The following is a 22,235-nucleotide window of genomic DNA, read 5'->3' as shown; positions in this document are numbered from 1 at the left end:
ATAGGAAACTATCTTTAGATTGATTTTTCCTCCAAAAGCATTTCATTAAAGTACATTTGATAGAAATAAAAAAATCTGATTTTTCATTTTAAGAAATCATTGATTTTTATCGACCCTGTTTTAAAGCACATTTATGCTGTATCTGTAGCATCTCAAACTGTGGATCAGCTAAAGCCTAAAGAATAAGATTTCTATTGTGCTTCCTGACTTAGAGAGAGGGTTCACTTTGCTTTTCAAGGAACAGAGAGAAAGAGAAAGGATTGACTTTCAGAGAACACGTGCCTATCCCCTTTACCAGAATTCAATTTCTAGAAGCTTGGGAACACATCTGCCAGTTTTTCTTTTCCCCACAAACCTCTTACTTTCGAATCCCTTATTTCTGAAGGCTGGGGAGACCTGGAGGCAGCTTCAGAGGTCAAACAAAGAAAGAGTTTATTTACTCCCATGAATTGGATGAGTCAACAAAAATAAATATGTTTTTAACACTAAAATGTAAAGTTAGTCTGAAATACTATTTATATGCTCACATGGATAACAAGTGCTCACAGGGTAATTATACAGTGGACTTCTTTGCACTTGGCAAGAAATCCCAGAAAAATGAGACTACCTGAGTGGATTTCATTCTGTTTTTCCACCAAGCTCATAGATACCCTTATGAAAATATGAAAAGAGCTCAACAATATGAAGATCACACAAAGAGGTAGTTCTAGTTCTGCCTTCCAACTCTAGAATTCTATCCTATCCTGTGCCTCCAAACAGGATTCAAGTTAGAATTTAATAGTAGGCATCCTTCAGTCTCGAGAGACTATGGTAATGTGCTCTGTATGGAGGTCTTGGAATACAGTCTAGTGTGGCTGAGAAGGCCAATTCAAGAGTGACAATCCCTTCCACACTGAAGACAAATACAATCTGTCCCTTGTCCAGCTCCCTGGTTTTGCTGGTTTTGGGACTGCCTCTTTGTCTCAGGCTGCTGTACAAGTGTCTCTTCAAATTGGGAGAGGCCATGATGCACGGCCTGCCTCCAGGCTGAATGCTCAGACATCAAGGTTTCCCATCTGTTGAGGTCCATTCCTAAGGCCTTCAGATCCCACTTGCAGATATCCTTGTATCGCAGCTGTGGTCTACCTCTGGGGCGATTTCCCTGCACTAATTCTCCGTACAGGAGAATGGACCCCCCCCCCAAGCCGGTCTCTGGTTCGGAAAAGGTTGGGAACCACTGTTTAGGATTTAAGACTCCTAGCAAACGTGCTGTGTTTCAAGTAAATGTGGTTGTGACAAGTAGGTACGGTAGCTGGGGGGGGGCTGAGTGGTAAAGGCGGGAAAAAGATGAGGAGGCGAATCTTTTTCAAAATTAACAAGGTTATTTGAACAAGTATTCAACTCAACTGGATCAAACGGATCCCTTAAAACATCATCAGATAACAAATGGTATCTCTTGGGGGGCCGTGTTTCCCCATTCCCATTAAAGTCTACCAAGGGGCCGGGCCAAAACGCTCCCGATCTGTCATCGGCTGTAGCGGGGTGCTCCTTACCGCGCACACAGTGGCGGTAACAAGGGTGGCGGGCCCAGTCTCCCTCCAGAGGCTTCTGCTGGAACTCGGGCCCTGGTCTGATCACCTTCCGGCCACCAAGGAAATTCCGGGGGTACACCGACACAATCCATTCTAACGGATCATATACGTGGCCGCTGCAACTCGGAGGCAAAGGTTCAGGCAGTAAGCCCCTTCCCTGTCCTAAGTTAGGAAAATCCCGCGCAAGGCCCGGTGTGCCTTCGGTCTCGAGCATAGGCTCAAGTCTGAATCCCTCGGGTTACATATCCTCCAAGTGCTCCTTCCCCCAGCCAACTGAACTCCCGCGCGTTTCCCCCCTCTTTTATGTCCTCCCACATGATCAGATCAAACTCCACCCCTTCTTCATCAGCCAGACAGACTTCAGTAGGCCTCCTCTTCATTCCCTCATCCTGCTCTATTTCAACCAAGACGCCCTCCACGCAGCCACTCTCCTTTGTCTGTCCTTTTTCTTCGGAGGACGGCACACTCAGACTCACTCCTTCAAAGTGGTGTATAAAAACTGTAAGTGTTAATAAATTGTTATCAGTTATTCGTCATATTTTCCTGATCAATGTATTCTGTGACAGCATGTGTGATGTTATTTATGTATTGTCGAGCCACCTCCAACTCATGGTGATCTCCAACTATCCTTTTTAACATGTTCTGCTTCGCTCTTGAGAACTAAAGGTATTGCTTTCTTATTGAGCCAACCTATCTTATATTTGGCCTTAATTTTTTCCTGCTGCCTCTCAACTTTCCCAGCATTGTTGGTTTTTCCAGTGAGCCATGCTATCTTATAATTTACTCAAAGTATAGCATTTCTGTTTTGTCATGTTTTGCTTCTAGACAAACTTCAGACTTCATTTGGTGTAGGACACCCCCCCAATCATCTTGCCGGTGATTCATGTTATCCATAAAAGTTCTCCAGCGCCATATTTTGAACAAATTCATTTTTTCCTGTTGACTTTCTTCACTGTTCAGCTTTCACATTCATACAAAACAATTAGGAATACAACAGTGTGGATATTCCTGGCCCTGGTCTTCAGTGACACATTCCTACAACTGAAGACTGTTGAAATATCAACAATCAAGATGATCTACAGCAGTGGTCCCCAACCTTTTCCGAACCACAGACTGGCTGGGGTGGGGTGTCCATGCATGCAGGGGGTCGGGCACCTGCCACGCTTGCGGGTAGGGCGTACTCGTGGGTGGGCGGGGTGCACGTTCGTGCATGCATGGGCCAAAATCATCTATCCTATGTAAAAGGCAGATAGTAAAGAAAGAAGATAAAAATAAACTAATATGAAATGTAATGTTGAAAATGAGCCTTATGTATACCTGCAAATAAGCAGGTGCTCAATCAAGTGAAGCCTGAACACTCACTAGAGCAAAAATGAATAAACTGAGGCTATCCTACCTTGCACATATAAGGAAAATACAGAACTGACTGTAAAAGACAATGCAGAACTGACTGTAAAAGACAATACAGCCAGGAAGAAGGGGGAGGGCAGTCAGAAAACAGGAAGATCTAACATGAGATGGGGTGGCTAAACAAAGACATCCACAGCTGTTAATTTACAAGACCTGAACAGAACTTACTGGAAAAGACAATACTGTACAGTATTGCTATAATGTCAGGAGAGAATAGGAAGAGAGAACAACCTAACATAAGATGATGTTGCTTTGCAAGATCTGAACAGAGCTGTTAATGGTAGGACATACTGGAGATCATTAACTCATATAGTCACTAAGTATCAGAAGTGACTTAATGCCACATAACACCTTTGGAGTTTTTTTCTTTATTACCAAGCAATTGTAATTCCATGAGTAGAATGAAGACTATGACACCAAAGCTCAGCAAACTTCAAATAAGATCATCCCTAGCCACAAAGCAAAAAACACAGCTTAAACTTCTGAATATTTGTGAGCTTCTGAATATTTGTTCCGTATTCTTTGTCTCTCAGTTTTAACAACCAGACCCAGAATCCCCTTGCAAGCATGATTCTGATAAGCCTGTTTGGCAAGGAAGGCGTTAAAATGTTAATTAAGTGTCAACTAATTGTGTCTGCTTCATTGATTATGCACAAGCCTTTGACTGTGTGGACCACAGCAAACTATGGCAAGTCCTTAAAGAAATGGGCGTGCCTGACCACCTTATCCATCTCCTGAGAAACCTATATGTGGGACAGGAAGCAGCAGTTAGAACCGGATATGGAACAACTGATTGGTTCAAAATTGGGAAAGGAGTACGACAAGGCTGTTGTCCCCCGGCTTATTTAATTTATATGCAGAATACATCATGCGGAAGGCTGGACTGGAGGAATCCGGAGTGACATTCCTAAACCGGAATTAAGATTGCCGGAAGAAATATCAACAATCTCCGATATGCAGATGATACCACTCTGATGGCAGAAAGCGAGGAGAAACTAAAGAACCTTGTAATGAGGGTGAAAGAGGAGAGTGCAAAAAACGGCCTGAAACTCAACATAAAAAAAACTAAGATCATGGCCACTGGCCCCATCACGTCCTGGCAAATAGAAGGGGAAGATATGGAGGCAGTGACAGATTTTACTTTCTTGGGCTCCATAATCACTGCAGATGGAGACAGCAGCCACGAAATTAAAAGACACCTGCTTCTTAGGAGGAAAGCAATGAGAAACCTTGACAGCATCTTAAAAAACAGAGACATCACCTTGCCAACAAAAGTCCGAATATTCAAAGCTATGGTTTTTCCTGTCATGACGTATGGAAGTGAGAGCTGGACCATAAAGAAAGCAGACCGCCGAAGAATTGATGCCTTTGAATTGTGGTGCTGGAGGAAGCTCTTGAAAGTCCCCTGGACTGCAAGGAGAACAAACCTATCCATTCTAAAGGAAATCAACCCTGAGTGCTCACTGGAAGGACAGATCCTGAAGCTGAGGCTCCAATACTTTGGCCATCTCATGAGAAGAGAGGACTCCCTGGAAAAGACCTTAATGTTGGGAAAGTGTGAAGGCAAGAGAAGGGGACGACAGAGGATGAGATGGTTGGACAGTGTCACTGAAGCAACCAACATGAATCTGACCCAACTCCGGGAGGCAGTGGAAGATAGGAGGGCCTGGCGTGCTCTGGTCCATGGGGTCACGAAGAGTCGGACACGACTAAACGACTAAACGAAAACGAAATGTGTCCTGATTGAGAGTCAAAAGTTCAGACTGAAACACACTTGTGAGGAGCCTGTTTGGTCTCAGAAAACCTGAAAAAAATGTTTACTAAGCTGCACGGCAAAATATTCCCCTTTCTGAAGTATTGTCATTCTATTGCTTTCTTTAAAGCAAAGCTGTTAGCCTATACCACATACAATCAGTCTTACAACAAAGCAGCTGTTTCCCCTTTTGACAAGCCTTTTTAAAGGATCAATATTTCATCTATTGCAACCTGGATTCTTTCCAAATAAAAAAAAAAAGTAGGTGAGGTCAAAAAGTTTTTTTCCAGGTAAGACTGATCTTTTCAATTTATATGATGTTTTTAATGTGGGGACACTTAGAGTCACCTATTTCTGAAGGGGGGGGGGTAGTTTTAATTTTATAAAATTGTAACTTGAAAACTCTTTGCCCAAACATCCCCAAAAGAACATACTATCTGCTACAACTGTATCAAATTTGCTGCTGATCTGAAACTCAGTTTAAAAGTTGTAATTTTTGTTTGGATTGCCCTTATTTTTAGAACTGCCTTGTAAAATGTTGATTTCCTGTGCCAGTGCATGATTATTGCTGCACTACTGCAAATCTGTTGCAAATAGCAATCTAAATACAGTATTGAAATACTTCACATAAAAGAGCAAAAACATAAATAGAAAATAGCAACAGTGAAATAAACACCAACCAATTTCATCTCACATACATTACCACATAATGCTTCATCACATAACTGGTGGAACAGGGATTTAATAACATTCAAAAGCCCACCACAATAATCCTGCTGTATATCCCCTCCTGTATCAGTGCAGGGATGTCACAGCTTACAGCAACATACAAAGATATTTACCTGACATATTCTAGCCAAACAGTTTTAACAGCTGGCACCTTTAAAAGAGAGGTTTCAGACAGTCTTAGTTGGCACATGAGATAATATGGTTAGAAGCAGTCTAGCAGATATGTGGGTACCAAGCCATGCAGGATATTAAAGGTAATATATAGTGCCATGAGCTGAACTCAGAAAAGCAATAGCAGCCAAAGTAACTGGCACCATACAGATGTCACTGTACCCTAGCCACCACATGCTGTCCCAGCTGCAGCTTCCAAGTTGCATTCAAGGGAAGACCATGCAGAGCATGTGGTCACAGTAGTCAAGGGTACAATTTTATGGATCAACATAGCTACTCTGGAAGTAAGAAAAAAGTTCCCACACCAGGAATATATGGCAAAATGCTGATCTAGCTCCAATTCTCACGTGTTTCTCCAGGATGAGCAATGTGATATTAGTCTGTGGAACTCCTTGCCACAGGATATGGTGATGGCATCTGGCCTAAATGCCTTTAAAAGAAGATTGGACAGATTTCTAGGTTACAAGCCATGATAGGGATGTAGAATCTCCAAACTTAAAAGGAAGGTACTTCAAAATGTCAGATGCAGGGGAGGGGTAACAAGAAACAGGTATCTAGCTGTCTTGTGTACTCTCAGGGACATCTGGTGGGGCCACTGTGAGATACAGGAAGCTGGACTAGATGGGCCCTTGGCCTGATCCAGGAGGGCCCTTCTTATGTTCTTGTGTGTCTAATAAAGACACCCAAGCCCTTCACCTGATGCAAAAGGGGAATTTTCTTCTCTGTCAACCACTATAGACCTAACAACTGCTGAGGAACCAATATCACCTCTGTATTGTCTAGATTCAACTTCATTTTGTTGATCCTTCACCACTTGACCCTAGCCTAAGGAAGGCTGCCTCTGACTGTGGTCTCATGCTTTGTAGAACCCTACAAAATTCATAAAGTCTTCTACCATCCTTTTCTGGGGGAAAATGAAAATCACTGTACAACTGGTCCAGCAAGACCGATGTCTCTCTCCAGTCTCTTCAGCAATATACAGTGGTGCCTCGCTTAACGAGTGCACCGTTTAACGAAAAATCCGTATAGCGATCCCTTTTTGGGGATCGCTATACGGATCAGCCCCAATCGCTGCACTCGCTTTGCGACGATTGGGGCTCCAGCGGCCATTTTGGAGCCGCCGAACAGCTGATCGGCGGCTCCAAAATGGCCGCGGATGGCCCGAAATGCCCCCCCGCAGCGTTTTCGCGACCTCCCTAAGCAAGGTGAGGGCGCGAAAACGCTGATAGGGGCCTGATCGGCGGCTCCAAAATGGCCGCCGGAGCGAAAACATCGCTGGAGGGGGTAAGTTTAGACACTTATTGGAACGCATTAAACTAAGTTTAACGCGTTCCAATAGGTTTTCCTGCCCCGCACAGCGATGTTTTCGTATAGCGAAGGTTAATCCGGAACGGATTAACCTCGCTATACGGGGCACCACTGTACTATGATCTACTGCAGGGGTCTCCAAAGTATGGCCCCTGGGCCACATCCAGCCTGTCTTGCCTTTTTATCTGGCCTGTGCATACATGCGGGTGGGAGTGTAGGTGAGTGTGCATGTGTTTCTTCAGGCCTTGAAAATATGAAAAATATATTATGTGGCCCTCATTGTGAAAGGTTTGGAGACCCCTGATCCACTGTATTAAAGGCTGTTGTAAAATCTAATAATGTCAGCAAAGATTACCCACTCTTGACGTAAAAAAAGAAGTGATCATCCAACAGGATCATGAAAGCCACCTCAATAACATAGCCATGTCAAAACCCTGACTGGAAAGGGTCACATTTTGATGCGTACTCTATGTATTTCATCATAATATGAAACCATTAAGAAGCCTTTTGAGTGTGAAATCTCCCTTCAATTAGATAATTCATAAAATATAGGAAAGCAATCCACTGATGTACAGGTCTTAATACTTAGGACCTATCTTTTTTGAAGCAAGAGATAAAGTCAAATAGAGTACAGAAAAAGATAAGTAAAGCTGACAGCCACAGATGTGTATCATTTTATGTACTGATCTCAAATAATTGGGGCATATCATTTATAACAGCAATGAAGGGCTGCTCAAATGATGTCAATGTCTCTTCTCTCTCCTCAATTTGCTCCAATGTTTGCTAGACACTGGCCCACTTTTGGGTGGTGGTCGTGTTTTTTATTCAGTGAATCAACACACAGATTCTAACATGGATCCAAAAATCGCTATACAAAATCACCTTCCAGTTTATTCTCTCTTGTTGGCTACAACTTTTGTAGTAAATGCAAACAAGGGTGAACAGGTGGCACTATGGAAGTATTCACATAATGCACCGAACCATATTTTTGCACAATATAAATGTGGAGAAATGAACTGCAGTTAGTCTTGGGCTCAACCAATCCTCATCTCTCCTTCTCTTGAGCAACTGGAGAAGAGTTCAGAAGCTTCTATGTTCACTTTTGATTAACGACCACTTGCTACGTTGTCCAAACCTAAATCTGTAGTTAATCTTAACGATCATTTAAGCAAGGAAATTCCAGATATCTGGTTTAGATGACACACTGAACAACAGGATCTTTGGATATGTATGGCAAGCATGCTGAAGCAAACTTCCCAACCACTTCAGCTTGCAGTGCTGTTTGTTTAATGTGTCACTCAAAAGCAGGTACCCTTTCTCTTCAGTTCATTTGTATTCCAAGAATAGGACCATCTACATCAAAGCCTATATTTCTCATTAGGTTTGTTGAAGGAGAAACAAGAAGAGAAACTACATCCCTTCAGATAACATGCTGAATAAACTGCAGAGATTTCCCAAGCCTTGATCCAGATACAAAGAGAAATGCGATTCATAACACAGTGCTGAAACTTTGTGGCATTCATGTACCAACTCGAAATTGAGTTTACTTCAGCACCAAACTGAATTAGGCAAACAATTTTTTATTTCTAAGAGAAGGAATATGCCAAAGAATCAGGAGCTCCAGTCATTACGTGGTAACCTGGGAATATCCGGTTGCCACTAGCAACTAGACAAATTGTTAACACTAATCCTCTCACAGAAATTTCATATACAGTGATGCCTCGCTTAGCGATTGCTTCGTTTAATGATGAAATCACTTAGCGATGACTTTTTTGGATCGTTTTTACGCTTCGTTTAACGATGGTCCCTATGGGCGATTTTCGCTTAGCGATGGTTGGGACCATGCTTCACATAGCGATTAAATTTTGGGTCCCGTTTCGCTTAACGATGGTTTAAACAGCCTCATGTTTGCTGTTTATTAAATGTTTTTCCGTTATTTATAAAGTTAAAGTTTACTGTTTAAAATGTTTGAAGTCATAAAGTGCACTTAATAAACCCTTTGTTAACCAAATTTGACTTTGTTCTGACTCTTTTTTAATTTGTTGTTGCATTTCCCCCCCCAATGAAATGCACTGAATAGGTTTCAATGCATTTCAATTGGGAAACTGTGTTTCGCTTAGCGATGTTTCCTATGGCAATTTTCGCTTAAGGACGGCAATTCGTTCCTATTGGAATGGATTATCCGGTTTTCAATGCATTTCAATGGGAAACCGCGTTTCGCTTAGCGATGAAATCGCTTAGCAGCGATTTTTTTGGAACCAATTAACACCGTTAAGCGGGGCACCACTGTATGGACATTATCACTAGGGCACAACATTCAGCTCATGATCTAGTTTGCAATGGATAGCCAGTCTATTGAAGTGAAATGAGACATAAGTCTAAGCCAAGGGTGGGCAATTAATTTCTATAGGGGGGGCCACATGAAAAATCAGAACTGTGTTCGGGGGCTGAACCAACTTTACTTAAAAATAAAATGAAACAGTGATGTTATGATTGTTTTTATTTTAAACTTCACAAATACTAAACTTCACAAATACTAAAGAGATTTTTTGTGGTATGTTAAAGATGAGCAACTTATCAACTTTAGACAAAAAGCTATAAATGGTTTTGATGTTCAAAACTGTCCACGGGCCAGACAGGAACAGCTTGCAGGATAATATGTGGCCCTCGGGCCGCACTTTGCCCAAGTCTGGTCTAAGCTATCCATCCCACAATTTTGACTACTTAATATCTTACAAGAGTTCAGAAGTGCACACAGATACTTTCTCACAGGACTACCTTTTTTTCTGAAGCCTGTGCAGGATGTTAAGTTTTACATAAGAAATCCATGGCACAAATAATTAGCCTGCTTTTACACACATATTCTAAAGCAAGACAGTATAATAAATCATCTGGATTTATCTTGAGAAAAATGAATTTCTCCCATCACTGCTCAGCAAATGAAACACTACATTTGTAAAATACTAACCACATCAGTTGTAGTAGTGACTAGATTAGGCAGTCAAAATTTTCAAAAGCCATGTGTAAAATCAATGCCCCAGCCAGGAAATGAAAAAGCTTTCCTGTTTGTTGATGTGGAAAAAGCCACTGTCAAACAACACAATTTGAAACACAATTTTCAAATAACCATGTACTGTCTGTTTAAAAAGATGCATCTTCAAATCATTTAAAATTGTAACTCAAAGATATCTCAAACATATATTCATTGCCCTAATCTGTAAAATCAAATCTGGACTTAATGTGCATGAACTTCCTGAACCCACATGTAACCCACATACATCCCTTTTATAAACAAGAAGCCACGTCAAGAAATTACACCTGACAATGATATTTCATTATGTTTGAATTACAAAACTATGGTTAATGGCTTCCAAACAAGCCACAATATGGAAGCCAACTTTAAATCACTGTATCCTGGTCTGTTTGGAAGCCATGAGCCATAATTTTCCACTGACATACCTAACTTGACTTGTCTCATTGTTCACACAAAGCAATAGAAAGATGGCTCTATGAAAGTGTATGAATCTTATATATTGTCTTTACTTGTTAAATGCACATAAAACATAGCCATTATGCTCATAATTTGATTCTGTAATAGGCAGCTGCTTCTCACCAACCTAACTCAACATGAAGCTTCAGTTTTGAGAGGATCCTTGTCTCTAAATGTAGACTACTTGAAAGCAAGAATATATAATTGTGCAATTACTGTTTTAAATAAAACAATTCTTTTGCAGACATCGCTGATGCAAAATAGGACAATACAATTACATCTAAAAGTCAACTATTACCAAGTCCACAATCTGAAGCCGTTATGTATGCATACAAGAGAAACCTTTATGTTATGTCTTTGTTTTGTTGTTGTTGTTGTTGTTGGGCAGGAGACAGACATGAAGCAATCTTTTCCTACTAACTAGTCTCAGACCCAAAAAAGCAGAGCACATTAAAGGAATCACTGGGCAAGTTCAGACATCATAACAACAGAATTCCAACTTGCAGAAAACAAGTCAAGATGCTGGAGCACAACAGACTGCTCCCGCCTGAAACAGACACAACTAAGCATATCTTTGTTTAGTCTGAAATTGAAATCCAGCAAGAGCCAGTATTGTACATTACTTCCGTTCCATGAAGCCAGAGGAGGAAAACCCAGGCATGTTCTTGGTTTCTTCTTGTCTTAAAATCCAGAGAAGCAAGACAGAACATCAGCTGCTAATACCTGACAGACCAGGAATGCTAAAGCAGTGTGTTGCCCTATAACCCTAAGCAGCTCCCTGCCCTACCCCAACAACACTTAACCTGGATGAAAATACTTTCTCTCTCTCTCTTTCTCTCTCACACAAACACACTTTTCCCTTCCAAGAGCTTGGAAGCATTTATGGCAGGCTTGCTGCCTTATCATGGGGCTTGAGTAATTCAGAGAAGCTATGGGCTATGCCATGCAGGGACATCCAAGAAGGACAGATCACAGTGGAAGAGTTCTGACTAAACGCAATCCACCTGGAGTAGGAATTGGCAAGCCACTCCATTATCTTTGCCAAGAATACCCCATGAACAGTAACAAAAGGCTAAAAGATATGACACTGGAAGACGGGCACCTCAGGTTGGAAGGTGTCCAACATGTTACTGACGAAAGTGGAGGACAAGTACAAGTAGCTCCACAGCTAGTGAAGTGCTTGGGCCAAAGCTGAAAGGACGCTCAGCTGTGGATGTGCCTGGAAGCGAAAGGAAAGTCCGATGCTGCAAAGAAAAATACTGCGTATGAACCTAGAATGTAACATCTATGAACCTTGGGAAGCTGGATGTGGTCAAACAGGAGATGGCAAGAATAAACATACATATCCTGGGTGTCAGTGAAATAAAACGGATGGGAATGGGCGAATTCAATTCAGATAATTACCATATCTACCTATGTGGACAAGCCCGTAGAAGGAATGGAGTAGCCCTCATAGTCAAAAAAATACAGTAGTGCCTCGCTTAGCGATTGCCTCGTTTAACAATGTATTCGCTTAGTGATGAGGTTTTTGGAGCGATCTTGCGCTCCGTTTAGTGATGTTTCCAATGGGGGAATTTCGCATAGTGATGTTCGGGACCTTGCTTCGCTTAGCGATGACAGTTTAGGTCCCTTTGTTTCGCTTAGCGATGTTTTTGACAGCTCCGTTTTCGCTATTTTTAAAAGGTGTTAAATTGTTTAAAAAGGGTTTAGAGTGCTTGAAATCTTTAGTGCACTTAATAAACCCTTTGTTAACCAAATTTGGCTTTGTTCTGACTCTTTTTGAATTTTTGGTGATTTTTTTCTCCCCCATTGAAATGGGGGAACCGCGTTTCGCTTAGCCATGTTTCCTATGGCGATTTTCGCTTAAGGATGGCAATCCGTTCCCCCGGTTTTCAATGCATCTCTATGGGAAAACACGTTTCGCTTAGTGATGTTTTCCCATAGGGATGAATTTTTTTGGAACCAATTAATATCGTTAAGCGAGGCACCACTGTAATGAGATATAATCTCAAAAATGATAGAATGATTTCAATACGAATCCACGGCAGACCTTTCAACATCACAGTAATCCAAGATCATGAACCAACCACCAATGCTGAGGAGACTGAAATCGACCAATTCTATGAAGACTTAGAACACCTTCTAAAACTGAAACCAAACAAATATGTTCTTCTCATTATAGGGGATTGCAATGCTAAAGTAGGGAGTCAAGCGATAAAAGGAAAAACAAGGAAGTTTGGCCTTAGAGTTCGAAACCAAGCAGGGCAAAGGCTAATAGAGTTTTGTCAAGGGAACAAGCTGGTCATCACAAACACTCTTTTCCAACAACACAAGAGGCGACTCTACACATGGAAATCACCAGATGGGCAATACCAAAATCAAGATTGATTATATTCTCTGCAGCCAAAGATGGAGAAGCTCTATAAAGTCAGCAAAAGCAAGACCTGGAACTGATTGTGGATTTCATCATCAGCTTCTTATAGCAAAACTCAAGCTTAAACTGAAGAAAGAGGAAAAACCACTGGGCTACTCAGGTACAATCTAAACCAAATCCCTTATGAATACACAGTGGAAGTGAAAAACAGATTTAAGGAACTAGACTTGGTGGACAGAGTGCCTGAAGAACTTTGGATAGAAGGTCATAGCATTGTACAGGAGGCAGCAACAAAAACCATCCCAAAGAAAAGGAAATCCAAGAAAGCAAAGTGGCTGTCCAACGAGGCCTTACAAATAGCAGAGAAGGGAAACAAATGGCAAGGAAGATAGGGAAAGTTACAGAAAACTGAATGCAAACTTCTAAAGAATAGCAAGGAGAGACAAGAGGGCCTTCTTAAATGAACAATGCAAAGAGACAGAGGAAAACAATAGAAAAACCAGAGATCTGTTCAGGAAAATTGGAGATATTAAAGGAACAGTTTGTGCAGAGATGGACATGATAAAGGACAAAAATGGGAGGGACTTAACAGAAGTAGAAAGTATCAAGTGGTGGCAAGAATACACAGAGGAATTATACCAGAAAGATTTGGCTATCCCGGACAACCCAAATAGTATGGTTCCTGACCTTGAGCCAGACATCCTGCAGAGTGAAGCCAAGTGGGCCTTAGAAAGCACGGCTAACAACAAGGCCAGTGGGAGGATTTAAAATCTTAAAAGATAATGCTGTTAAGGTGCTACATTCAATATGCCAGTAAGTTTGAAAAACTCAGCAGTGGCCAGAGGACTGAAAAAGATCAGTCTACATCCCAATCCCAAAGAAGGGCAGTGACAAAGAATGCTCCAACTATCATACAGTTGCACTCATTTCACACGCTAGCAAGGTTATGCTCAAAATCCTACAAGGTAGGCTTCAGCAGTATGTGGACTGAGAACTCCCAGAAGTACAAGCTGGATTTCGAAGGGGCAGAGGAACTAGAGATCAAATTGCTAACATGCACTGGATTATGGAGAAAGACAGTGAGTTTCAGAAAAACATCTAGTTCTGCTTCACTGACTATGCAAAAGCCTTTGACTGGTTGGACCACAGCAAACTATGGCATGTCCTTAAAGAAATGAGAGTGCCTGACCACCTTATCTATCTCCTGAGAAACCTATACGTGGGACAGGAAGCATGAGTTAGAACTTGATATGGAACAACTGATGGCTCAAAATTGGGAAAGGAGTATGACAAGGCTGTATGTTGTCCCCCTGCTTATTTAACTTATATGTAGAATACATAATGTGAAAGGAGGAATCCAAAGCCGGAATTAAGATTGCCAGAGTGATACCACTCTGATGGCAGAAAGTGAGGAGGAATTAAAGAACCTCTTAATGAGTGTGAAAGAGGAGAGTGCACAAAACGGTCTGACGCTCAACATAAAAAAAAATCCAAGATCATGGCCACTGGTCCCATCACCTCCTGGGAAATAGAAGGGGAACATATGGAGGCAGTGACAGATTTTACTTTCTTGGGCTCCATAATCAGTGCAGATGGTGACAGCAGCCACAAAGCCATCACTTCCCTTCTTGGGAGGAAAGTGATGACAAACCTAGACAGCATCTTAAAAAGCAGAGACATCACCTTTCCAACAAAAGTCCGCATAGTCAAATCTATGGTTTTTCCTGCAGTGATGCATGGAAGTCAAAGATGGACCATAAAGAAGGCTGACTGCCAAAGAATTGATGCTTTTGAACTGTGGTGCTGGAGGAGCCTCTCAAAAGTCTCCTCCAGCACCACAAGACTCTCTCCCCTGGACTGCAAGGAGAACAAACCTATCTATTCTAAAGGAAATCAAACCCTGAGTGCTCACTGGAAGGATAGATCCTGAAGCTAAGGCTCCAATACTTTGGCCATCTCATGAGAAAAGAAGACTCCCTGGAAAAGACCCTGATGTTTGGAAAGTGTGAAGACAAGAGGAGAAGGGAATGACAGAGGATGAGATGGTTGGACAGTGTCATCAAAGCTACCAACATGAATCTGACCCAACTCTGGGAGGCAGTGGAGGACAGGGGGGCCTGGCGTGCTCTGGTTCATGGGGTCACGAAGATTCGGACACAACTAAACAACAACAAGTACCACATGATCTGTTTTAGGCCAGGAAGGGCCTTTCTTAAAGCTCCAAACAATTTTTGAATATTTTCCAAAAAGGCCTCTTATGGGTCCAAAGAGATTAAAAAGCTGGCAATGCTGCCCCTCATATCTACAAGAGGATGTAAACAGACACTCCTTTATTTAGGTTTAAAAACAGTATTTTTAAAAAATTTGGACAGATGCAGCCCTTCATGGGCCAGATGTGGGAGCCTGCATCCCCTGGACCTTTGGATGCTGCTACCACATGATAAACAGAATCAGAGGAGGCAAGGCTGGGAAGCAGCAAATATCTATTCGGCCAATAAATGAAAAAGCACCAACTGCTGAACCAGCAGTTCATGCCCATTTCTAGTCATGACCCTCAAGGAGATTGCAAAATTATTTTCTGGGGGGTCGCAGGTCACCTCATATGTGCTATAGTACTTGTTAAGTAATTTCTTGCTCGACCCTTCAGAGCCAGGTATTACAATTAGTGTGTATCTGTTTTCAGCAGCGCTGGTCTACTCCGCTCTACGTGCATGAGTGTGACTCTGCCCACCTGCTCACTGGGTTCCATCACGAGCAGAACCAAAGGAGTCGAACATTACACAGAGGAGGAAGAAAGCTGCATGGGGGGGGGGAGGCATGGTCATACATGGCTTACAGGGAACCTTGTGTTTATATATGAGAAACAGACCCCCGAGGTAGAGGAGAAAGAAACCCTTTACTTTCTGAGATGGGATGGCTTTAACTGATTAAAATAAATCTTTTTATGAAAACATGGCAGAGGGCTCACAAGTTACCTGGCTATTAAAAAAAGGGTTGGGACTCAAAAAAGGTTGGGAACCACTGTTCTAAGTGATACTTCTGGTGGAGCTCCACAAGAGGATACTGGCCATAGTACAGTATTATATGCTAATATCGCAAGATTCTGGAATCTCTACCATATTAGTACTAATGTCAAAAATATATATTAAAAGGATTGAATTACAGCTGCAAATAAAAATATTTCCTAAAGGGGTGTTATTCCAGTTTCAATTCTGTTTGAATATTTGAAATCTTTAATAGCAAACATGGAGTGTTGCAAAATTCAGCTATTCTAGAAGCAGACAAATGTAGTTCTCCTTCTCTAACTGAACAGATTCTGGCCAGAAAAGACACTGATTTCCACATGGCAGGCTCCCCCCTTGTCCATTTTAACTGAAATCCCTATATCAACATAGTAGCTAAACAGTCAACATTCAAGGAATAGAGCAACACACATGCTGCTGTTCAAAGACTTGGAATTTACCATGGTGGCACCATGAACATAGACTACATTGTCAACATTATTTATTTAAAATATTTTTATCCCACCTTTCTCCTTTAAAAGGATCCAACATCACATTTATATAATTGGCAAATCTATAACTAGTAAATTCATCCATCTTCCATCACCATTTCCTTTTATATAAGAGTAATAACATGGATTTTTAATGGTTCATTTTACCAACACATCAATTTTAGACCCTCAGAATGACTGAGAAATATGTTTATACATTGTGGCAATCCGGGAAAAGAGATAATGAAAAATATGAATTAAAAAAACCCCACACATTAAGGTTTTAGCAAGGTTTTGAGGAGGAATCACATTATCAAATCCAAATCCATGCCAAAATATGTATTCATATTCAGATTCAGAGAGAAAGGCAACGACTTTATGCACAGAAAGCTGAAAAGAGAGAACAGCTAAAGTTGCCACCAAAGGAATTATCATCGTTCAAGGAAACTATTGAAAGCAAATCTAGACCAGTGGTTCTTAACCTTTGTTACTCGGATGCTTTTGAACTGCAACTCCCAGAAACCCCAGTCAGCACAGCTGGTGGTGAAGGCTTCTGGGAGTTGCAGTCCAAAACTCCTGAGTAACCCAAGGTTAAGAACCAGTGGTCTAGACAACAGCTCCCAAGAATTTCCAGTAATATTAGGAAGGAATAACTTCAGAGTTAGAAAACAGAGTTGATCCAGTTCTTTATTTTTAATATCCATATGTTGCTTTTAACAAGTATATACTGTACTTGTGAAGACACAAAACCAAAATTTGCATTTTTCCCCTTATATCTACTAGTCTGAGTATTAGATACAAAAATTAACCTGAATCCACACAGAAACCCATAGATCCCCATATATTAAGATCTCTATCAGCCTGATTCAATAAGACCTTTGTATTATGACAATTTTAAAATAAAACTATCTCAACAGACTTTTTAAAAAGAAAAGGCATTTTAAGAATAAATTAACATCAGATTTACATTTTTTAAAAAATCTCACAAATGCAAAAAATCTGGACTTTTTTACATCCATTTTAACTATTTTTAATAAACACATGTTCCAAAATACCTTGTTCCTGCTGTGATTTTATGACAAACTAAAGCAAGAAGTAATTAATGTACACAGGAAATCTGATCCTATGCATGTATACACAGATAAAAGATCCAAAAAGAACTTACCTTATTTTTTACTCCATAAGACGTACCAAATTTTTAGAAGAAAACAGGAGAATAAAAATCTGTTTTCTTCTCCTAAAAATTTAGTGAGCCTTATGGAGAAGTCTGTCTTATGGAACACACCCTAGGATCCTTTGGAGGCTCACCCTGCCCCCCCAGGGGCCAGAGGGGGCCAAATTGCCACCTTCAGGGACTCTTCTGAAGATTCTCAAGTCTCAAAGGAGTCCCAGGAGGTGGCGACTTCGCCCCCTCTGGCCCAGCAGGGGGGCAGGGTGAGCCTCCAAAGGGTCCTAGGATCTGTTCCAGGACCCTTGCAAGGCTCCCCCCACAGGGCCAGCGGGGGGGGGGTGGAATCGTCAGCTTCTAGGACCTTTTCTGAGGCTTGAAAGGCTCAGAAAAGGTCCTAGAAGCTGGCGATTTCGCCCCGGCTGGCCCCGTGGGGGGAGCCTCGCAAGGGTCCTGGAAGGTTCCCTTGGACCCTTGCGAGGCTCCCCCACCCCCACCCCCCACAGGGCCAGCAGGGGCAAAACTGCCAGCCTCTAGGACCTTTTCTGAGGCTTAAAAGGCTCAGAAAAGGTCCTAGAAGCTGGCGATTTCGCCCCCGCTGGCCCTGTGGGGGGTGGGGGGGAGCCTCGCAAGGGTCCTGGAAAGCTCCCTTGGACCCTTGCAAGGCTCCCCCCACCCAGCCCCCCACGGGGCCAGCGGGGGCAAAATCGCCAGCTTCTAGGACCTTTTCCGAGGCTTAAAAGGCTCAGAAAAGGTCCTACAAGCTGGCAATTTCGCCCCTGCTGGCCCTGTGGGGGTTGAGGGGAGCCTCGCAAGGGTCCTGGAATGCTCCCTCGGACCCTTGTGAGGCTTCCCCATGGGGCCAGTGGGGGCGAAATCGCCAGCTTCTGTCCATAAGATGCATGGACTCCCCACACACACTTTGGGGGGGGGAGTGCGTCTTATGGAGCAAAAAATACGGTACTCCCAAGAAGCAATTCAATCCAAAGATACACCAGCTGGAGTGGGTTTGGAAATTGCCAGCACAACTGCTGTGCTCTATATTCTGAGAGCAGCCAGCAGAAGAGCCAGAAAGGGAGGGAGGAGAGAAGGATTGAATGAGGAGCTAAGTTACTGCAGATCCAAACCACATTCAACTCAGACTCATAGTCATTTTGCTGGCATAAAGTCAGGCCAGAGTCTGAGTAGTTCTAAGTAATTTCCAGTATCAAGGGGCTGGAAAACATTCTAGATTTAGTGCAGCTTCAGGTTATTTAGTGTCAGCTCATATAACACTGAATCATCTTGGATAGTTAGGATTGTGCCCTAGGTATGCCTAGGCATGTACAACTATATTTTTTTTAATAAATATTTCATGATGGCAAAATGTAGCAATAAACTGAATCAGTGAAATTTGCTTTCAAGAAACACTTATAAAAGCAGAACGCAAATATATTCATGGCCAGTGTTTTATAAAGAATCCAACTCACATTTAAAGGAGTAGCAAACCAAACATAATTGAAAAGCATCTAGAAATGCAACTGAACACTGATGAATTTCCATTTTAATAGGAAGCAATATTAGTGGTGATGGAGGAGTAAACAGAAGTGACATCTTTGCATTTTAGATTGTCTTCCTAAAAAATAGAGAAAGGATTGATAATTTAACAGATATTATTTTATAAAGAACTATGAAAGAGATAGTTTCCCAGAATCTTCATACAAAAATGTTTTAGCATTACTTCCCATATTACATGGTGGCTAACAGCTACATGTACTCAATGTAGTGAGGCAGTGGAAGACAGGAGGGCCTGGCGTGCTCTGGCCCATGGGTTCACGAAGAGTCGGACACAACTTAATGACTAAACAACAACATAAGTATGTAATACAAATTTGTCTCACAGACCAAAAAACAAACAAAAAACTTAGAATTGATATGGATCAATTTGCCTTTCTTAATTTACACATCTCCACAAAAATGTACCTATGACTACTGGGGTGAAAATCCTATGGAATTTGATAGCAATGACTTCCATACTTCTTATTCCAATTCAGATTATACCATATTTAGACTTAACGCAGTGACGAAATAGGAAACCCAATAAAAAAGGCAACAGCAAAAGTAACAGAAATGACAAATATGCTAATACCCCATTTCCCCGAAAATAAGACCTAACTTGAAAATAAGCCCTAGTAGGATTTTTCAGGATGCTCATAACATAAGCCTTATCCCAAAAATAAGCCCCAGTTAAGTGAAAGCCCACCCTCCACCATTGTGCAGCAACCAGATGATGTGACTGTATCTGAATAAATGTATATTGTTGTACATAAAAAAATAAGCCCTACTGCGTTTTTGGAGCAAAAATTAATATAAGACCCTGTCTTATTTTCGTGGAAACATGGTACCACATGCTGGTATTAAAATACCACATGTGCTTTCTAGTTCTAAAGGCAGTCAGTATTATTATCACCTAAAATTCTGATGAGCAGCAAAGGTTCCTTCAACTAAGGTTATTACTAATTCATATTAAAAGTATATTTTAAAAATTAAAGCAGGAGTGAGATTGTGACATCATGATTTATAATTCAGTTTTGTAACCATTATATAATCTCCACCAGCTTCAAAATATTAGAGGAAATCCAGAAATTTAACAAGCACTCCTTAAACTGTGAAATCATTTTCATGAGAAGCCATCTGCTCAGGGCAAACTTCTCCAATTTGGTAGCCTCCAGATGTGCTGACCTACAAACCCCGTTGCATGGCTGGGGATCACGAGAAATGCAGTCCAACCTATCTAAGGGCTAGGCTGGGGGACACAACTTAGGCAGTATGAGACTTTGGAATCCTACTCTCCATGTGGATCTCCTAAAGGCCTACAATGGCGAGTCTGGAGAAAGGCCTGAGAGCGTTATCATGTCCTCCTAAACCCACCACCACGCCCACTCCTCCCTCCCGAAGTGTTCCCCTGGACCAAGAGGGCCCTTTCCAGGCGGATCAAAGGAGACCCCTGACACTCTCCCCCTGCGACCCGGAGGCCTTAAGACATCAACCAACTCGAGGACGCCTCCTCACCCCTACTCCCGCATACGTTTTCTTCGGACTCAGAGCCCCAGCGCCTGGCTCTGAAGCAAGGGCATTACGGGGCAGAAACCTAATAGGCCTAGGCCTGGCAAGTCCAGAGCCAGGCCGCGGGCGGGGCCCTGTGCGCCGAGCGCCTCCCCCTCCCGAGCCGAGTCACTACCACGTCGGCGCAGCCAACACTGCGGAAATGGGGCAGGCGAGGCTGGGCGTTGCGCAGGCGGCTTCGTAGCTCAGGCCCGAGCCCCCATTTCCGCAGCGGTAATCTCCCCGGTGGTCTCCTCACCTGTGTCCCCGATTATGATATATTTGAAGAGATAGGCGTAGGCCATGTCCTTTCACTGCCGGCTTCTTCTCCGCCGCCACCGCCTCCTCCTCCTCCTCCTGCTGCTGCTGCTGTTAAGCTGCTCGCTCCTCAGTGACGCGGCGTCGGGCCCCCTCCCGCCCTTCGGTGTCAGGGCTCGCGCGCGACGGAAGGTTCGAAACCGTTAGCAGGAGCGCTGACCCCCCCGCCCTCTCGCCCCTGACAGGTTTGTTTGTTTTTTTCTCAACGACCTCCCACGCCGGACACACGGGGGGGCGGGGGAGCGCGCGCGCGCCTTCCTTTTCTCTTGCCTTCCTCGGACTTCTTTTTGCCTCGTCCCAAAACGGGGAGGCTGAAAGCGTCCCGCGGCGCGAGATGGCAGCAGCTCGAGGGAGCAGGAACAATAACAGGCGCGAGGCTCCCAACGCCTCAGCGACGTCACGCGGCGTTCGTCCTCGACCCGGAAGTGCTCAAGTAGCCGGTGCCTTCCTTGCCTTGGCATGCGGGTAAAGGGAGGATCCTGAGGAGAAGTTCTGAGGGAGGGACGGGCGCTCGAGTCTTGGTGGGGTGTTACCCTTGGGTGGGGACCGTGGCCCGGTTCAGCTGGCCTGTCTGGTCGGGAACAATGGGTGTGTGCTTCTTTATCGGCGAAAGAAGAAGAAGAAGAAGAAATTGTTTACTTTGTTGCTGTGGATTTTGCCAGGGCGTTCCAGCAGTCGTATCGTGACGCGGCCTTCCGTGATGCTATTGACGGATAACACATTTAAAAGAACCATTCCTCTTTTGTATTGTGGCCCTGTGGCATGTACAACATGTGCTACTATTGGCAATCTGTTGTGAATTTCACATTACCACCTGAAGCCTATCCCCCTTTGCTAGCCTAACTGGTACTTGCTGATTCCAGCAGTAGTTCAGAAATGGGAATTTAGCAAATAAATCTTTTGTGTATAATAATAATCTTAGAACTGCAGGGCTGGAAGGAACCCTACAGATCATGGAGTCCAGCAGCTTTCAATGGGGAATTGAACTCACAACCACTGGCTCTGCAGCCAGATATATAAAGCACTGATATGGCTTAAAAGTTCCTTAACTAGGTGTGACTGTTTAAATTCTGAAGCACTCTCTATTCAGCAAGACCTCTAAGTTGTTATCTTCCTATTTCCTGTCACAGCAAATAACAGCACTTTAGGTCATACAGTATACACGAATGAACTGAGCCTTTTTTCCTGAGTACATACATGCATTTAGCTGTAGGGTTACCAAAGCACTGGCAAACCATGTGGCGGTACCAATCACACCTGATTCATGAGCCAAGCATGCACCCTGCATGAGGCAGGCGCATGATCACCACTTTACTCTAAGTAAGCCGATCATTAACAACACTGCACCAAAACTTGACCAATCCTA

The 22,235-nt window shown here is 42.8% G+C and overlaps 1 protein-coding gene across 1 annotated transcript in view; it reads right to left on the bottom strand.

The window, feature by feature from the left end:
- The window catches only part of RAB2A (RAB2A, member RAS oncogene family), a 71,952-nt gene extending 50,702 nt beyond the window's left edge, over nt 1-21,250 (bottom strand). Inside the window, exon 1 of the mRNA XM_020811545.3 lies at nt 20,811-21,250. Coding sequence (XP_020667204.1) covers nt 20,811-20,856 — 46 coding nt within the window. The 5' untranslated portion in view covers nt 20,857-21,250. The remainder of the gene's footprint in view (nt 1-20,810) is intronic.
- Nucleotides 21,251-22,235: the final 985 nt, after the last annotated feature.

Source organism: Pogona vitticeps, chromosome 4, assembly GCF_051106095.1.
Source record: "Pogona vitticeps strain Pit_001003342236 chromosome 4, PviZW2.1, whole genome shotgun sequence".
NCBI classification, from domain to species: Eukaryota; Metazoa; Chordata; class Lepidosauria; order Squamata; family Agamidae; genus Pogona; species Pogona vitticeps.
This window is presented reverse-complemented; position numbering and strand designations above follow the sequence as displayed.